The sequence below is a fragment of the Chenopodium album genome, chromosome 16 (assembly GCF_948465745.1).
Source record: "Chenopodium album chromosome 16, dcCheAlbu1.1, whole genome shotgun sequence".
Lineage (NCBI taxonomy): Eukaryota > Viridiplantae > Streptophyta > Magnoliopsida > Caryophyllales > Amaranthaceae > Chenopodium > Chenopodium album.
The window spans coordinates 48,205,288-48,210,318 of NC_137849.1; the positions used below are offsets into that span (position 1 = coordinate 48,205,288).

General features: G+C 35.7%; 1 protein-coding gene across 1 annotated transcript; it reads right to left on the reverse strand.

The window, feature by feature from the left end:
• Nucleotides 1–623: 623 nt before the first annotated feature.
• On the reverse strand, nucleotides 624–4,095 carry LOC145586817 (putative serine/threonine-protein kinase At1g01540). The gene is made up of 7 exons (XM_081643751.1): nucleotides 3,177–4,095; nucleotides 2,097–2,201; nucleotides 1,894–2,016; nucleotides 1,622–1,792; nucleotides 1,409–1,538; nucleotides 1,110–1,319; nucleotides 624–946 (listed from the first exon to the last, which is right to left on the reverse strand). The coding sequence occupies exons 1-7, from the start codon at nucleotides 3,842–3,844 to the stop codon at nucleotides 779–781; spliced, it is 1,575 nt and encodes a 524-aa protein (XP_081499877.1). The 5' UTR covers nucleotides 3,845–4,095; the 3' UTR covers nucleotides 624–778.
• Nucleotides 4,096–5,031: the final 936 nt, after the last annotated feature.

The window sequence follows — 5,031 nt, forward strand, 5'->3', positions numbered from 1 at the left end:
AAGGATAGTCATGGAAGCATATAACAAAACATCATGAGATGAAGGACAAAGGACAGACATTATCCCAGAAACTGCCAAAAGCCAGTTTGGAAGCTTACCTTTGATGTTCAAGGTGGTGGCGCTGGCACCCGGAAGATGAAATAATTTTTCGGGTCCCTGGACAGATCATGTTCTGGCATCGATAACGATATTCAGAAGCATGGCCACATATAATTCTGTAGGACGTTAAGTTCCTCAGCTTGCTGGTACAGCTGAACTAAGGAGTGCCCACCAAGTGAGAGAAAAAGGCAAGAGTTTGTGTATTTAGGCAACATCACAGTATTAACTAATTCAAATGGTCCACACAGTAACAAACCCCTTAGTAAGGCACTAAACACTTAAATAAGGTTGATCAACCATAGAAATGCATAAAATGATAAAGTCATGGATCCATCCGATAAGATGTGGACTTTTATCTCTAATTTAATTTAATTAATGCATTCAAATGTTTTGTGAAAAGGAGAAATATTGTGGACATTAATTCTTTCCATAATGAAATTTATTCAACTAAAAGAAAAAGGTCTAACTTTACAAATGGGTCCTAAACAGCTGGCATGTTTTTCTTTATAAAAAATGGGCGAAAATTGAATGAATAAATAGGTATAATGTGGACTCAAATATATTACTTTGTAGAAAATAAAGTTACAGGGTGAGAAAATTGAGGTAATATAATCAATGGATAAACTGAGCTTCTAGAATTCAAGTGTAAAAATGAATGCAGACCATACCCATTTACAAACTATCTACGTCTGTTTGGTTCGTGATGATGGTCTCTACTAGTTTCACTCTCACTATTATCTGTAGTGCTTTCCCGCAAATGCTTAGCATCAGCGTTGACAGCAACAACAGGCTTTGCTTGTGGATGGTCATGAACAGAAGTGGCAGATTCTCTTCCAGCTCGACGATCCTGCATACAGTAGGGATAATATTAAGTCATAAAATGAGCAAATAATCAGCATTCATAACTTCTTTCCAGTCAATCTCAACAAGCAGTTTTGAACAATGAACACTATCAAATAAACTTAGCAATGCAACAAATCAATTACTCAAATGAGTTTAGGACCACATACATCACGGAATAACAAATCATCCGCTTCAAGCATGTGGATAACATGCCCCATTTTTGGCCTCTTATGTGAATCAGGGTCAACACATTTAAGAGCAACTAAAAGAATGCGTTTCAATGCTTTCGAAGTTGGCATCTCAGGCAGTTTAGGATCCACCACTTCCTCGGATCTTCTATTTCCCACCATTGTCTTTAACCAGTCTACCAAATTCACCTGCAATCAAGTTGCACATTCCATCTCTTAGGAACACAAGGAAAACATTGCAAGTTATGCGATAGTGTAATACAAAGTATAAAATTTACCTCTCCAGGTGGGCGACTATAATCAACAGGGGTTCTCCCTGAAATTATTTCCATAATAAGTATTCCAAAGCTATATACATCACTCTTTTCAGTCAACATTCCAGTACATGCATATTCAGGAGCTACATATCTGCAACAGGATGAATAATAAGATGAACATAAAAAGCATTGTTTGACTAATTAAGATACTAGAGAGCAGTAATTCACACTCACCCAAAAGTACCCATGACACGAGTTGTTACATAGCTCATCTCAGAACCAAGCAACTTAGCAAGGCCAAAATCAGAAACTTTAGAGTTCCACTGCCGATCAATAAGTATGTTGCTAGACTTGATGTCTCGATGCACAACCTTGGGTTCAAGGCCCTCATGAAGATAAGCCAACCTACACCAACATAAATGACGAATATCTGTCAATAAGCTTACCATCAAAACATTTAAAAGGTGTACAATCCAATAATAGATGAACATGCTGCAGGAATTTACCCTTTGGCTGTTCCCAAAATAACGTTCATTCGGATATCCCATGTGAGAGGGCTTACATCACCAACATCACCATGAAGCCATTGGTCTAAATTGCCATTGTCAACATATTCGTACACTAGCATCCTACACACCCAAAAAAAGTCAAATAACCAACTGCTCCAATAACCAGAAATCAAAAGTTCTGAACTTGATAAATTGATTACCTATAAGCTCCCTCAACACAGTATCCAAGCAACCTAACAAGATTCTTATGTCTAACACGTCCGATAGCTTCAACTTCCACCTTGAATTCCTTCTCGGCTTGACCCCTGGAAAGTGGTCATTTATATTAGCTAAATTATACAAATGACAAATTGTATAATCAAACAGTCTGTGTCTCCACAAATACCAAATAAGTTTTTTAACATGACGATTAGAAAGAAACGCCGTTAATCGAGTTTAAAACTCTTAATCAATATTAACAAACTACAAAAGTGGGTGGCCCCTGCACCCACCAGTAGACAGTAGAAAAAAGGCCCATAAGGTCATAACTAGACATTAAGTTTTGTACTCCTATTATTCATTTGTGCAGATCTATCCATTACTTAGCTAAGGAATGATTAAAGTAACGAATAAAAGAAATAAGGTTCTGATTTGATCTCCAATACAATAATTGAAAAAGGCATGATTAAAAGCTGTTCACAGAGTAATCGGGCCACTTTACAGCCAGCACAAGACATTATCAGGACAAGACAAGAATAATAACAAATTACTCAAAAGAAATTACAACATACTCTTCCTTATTGAAGTTACATAGAAGCAACACCTAAAAATTTGACAGCCAATTATCCAAGTTCCCATGAACTCTTAAGCTTCCTTACTTCTATAGAACACGGAGACAGATACGGAGACGGAAACGTATACAGATACATCGATTTCCATTACTGTTTCATCGAATTTATACCAAGAACAGGACACTAGCAGTGATACCAAACAATCCCTTAAATTTCTGTTCTAATTATAACATTTACAGCAAATGAGACTTCAAGCTATAAACTTTTAACTATAATTCCATTCAAAACAACATTAAATCATCCAAAAATGGTAGATAATAAAATCATAATGATTCAAACAAATTAATTAAACCAACCCAACACAAACACATTCATTAGTTCATTACTCCATCACACCCAAAAAACAAAAACCTAAAACAATCAACATGAACAATTAAATGCAAATAATATTCATCAAATTGAAAAACCCACCAAAATTAAATCCAAAAACAGGGGGAAATCAAAATTTACCTGTTATTCAAGAGATTTTTGACAGCAACCTGAGTATTATCCTGCAAAATTCCATGATAAACAATACCATATCCCCCTTCACCAATGACATTTTCATCCGCCAAACCATTAGTAGCTAATTCCAATTCTCTCAAAGTATACCATCTTCCCCAACCCAAATGCGAAACTTCTGGACCACCATACGACGACGTATTATGCTGACTACCACTATGATTATTATTACTATTATCACTTCCATAATTATAATGATTAACATTATTAGACCTTAAACTCTCCCCACTTGACGGAGCTTTATCAGAGAAAACAACTCGATGTTCGGGTTTTCCGATATCGATCTGGATCTCAGGAGCAGCGTTGATCATCGGACGGTGGTGGTGGTGGTGCTGGTGATGTACGGCCGGGATTATCTCCTGGATTTCCTTAGAGATCGGAGGAGTGACGTCAGCAGGAACCGCATTGTTGTTGTGTTTAGAGGAGAGAGAAAGTTTTCCGGCGCCATTGTTGTTGTTCTGGGACTTTCTAGAAGTGATGCAGAGTGAAAGAAGGAAGAGGAGGAGGACGATGGTGGACCCCACGAAGATTCCGATGACAACCCATAATCGTAATCCGAAGATTGAAGTGGGTTTTGAGAGCTCTGAGTTCACAAATGCGGCGTCGTATATTGACATTAATTAATTTGTTGAATTAATTACCCAATTGAAAGAGGAAAATGGTAGTTTAGCTAGAAAGGATTACTGAGCATTCGCCGGAAATTCGCCGGAAAAGGGAGGAATTCCGGCGGCGGAGAATGGAGGTGGGGAAGAGTGAGGTGTAGAGAGAGAAAATGAAGGAGCGAGTAGACAGGAGGAATCGAGGGGTGAAAAAGATTTGGTTGAATGAGAGAGCATCGAATAATGGACCATATATTATACGACTAATTAAATAATGTATAGTTGTATACCATAGTCCAATATTTATACACTGTTTAGTCCAAGGAAATGAGATAGAGTGGACTATACTATAGATTGATTTATTATGGATTTATAATTATGGAGTTTTATGAAAATGAATTTTTTCTTCTTTTCTTTTTCTTTAAGTTGGGCGGTTCTCAAAAGTCTACCGTACCGTTATCAACCTATAAAACTTCTGTGAATTTTATGGCAACTCTCTATAAGGATCTGTTTTGATTGACTGAACTAAATTGAGCTGAGCTGAACTGAACTTATTGGAACTAAACTTAATATTTTATGAGCGAAGGAAATTAAGATAAAAACTGAACTGAACTTATTGGAGCTGAACTAAACATAAGCTGAAGAGAACAAGCCCTACCTTATATATAAAGGCTATACATACAACCGTGTCTATCTTATTATGACTGTTACGTAACATGAATATTTATGTTAATCTCTTTATCATTTTTATTTTATTTTTTGAGAAAGAAAATTTAAAAAAAAAAAAAAAAAAAGTTCTTTAAGGTTATAGGTTATTAATCAGACTTTATGTGATTTAATAAAAGTAGAGAAAAACAAAAAAAAAAAAAGAGTAAAAGATGAAATAGTTTATAACTATTCGACATTTGTTATGATAAATGTACTCCGATTGATGTAGAAAGCATGATTTAAGGATAATGGTAACAAAGTTAATTGAGAATCTAATCAAATCTTTTGATGAGTTGTATATTTTTTTTTTTTTTTTTTTGGTGTTCTGAGTTGTATATTATAATATATTGCTTAACACAAGTTGTTAGGTTTGGAAGCAATTGCAGTATTATGTTTTCAACTCGGACAAATTCGACAGTTTAGTCTCATTATTGTGAGTTCAATCTAGCGTGCATAGAGCCAAAGACTCAGAATTTTCCTTTCACGTGAATTGTTAG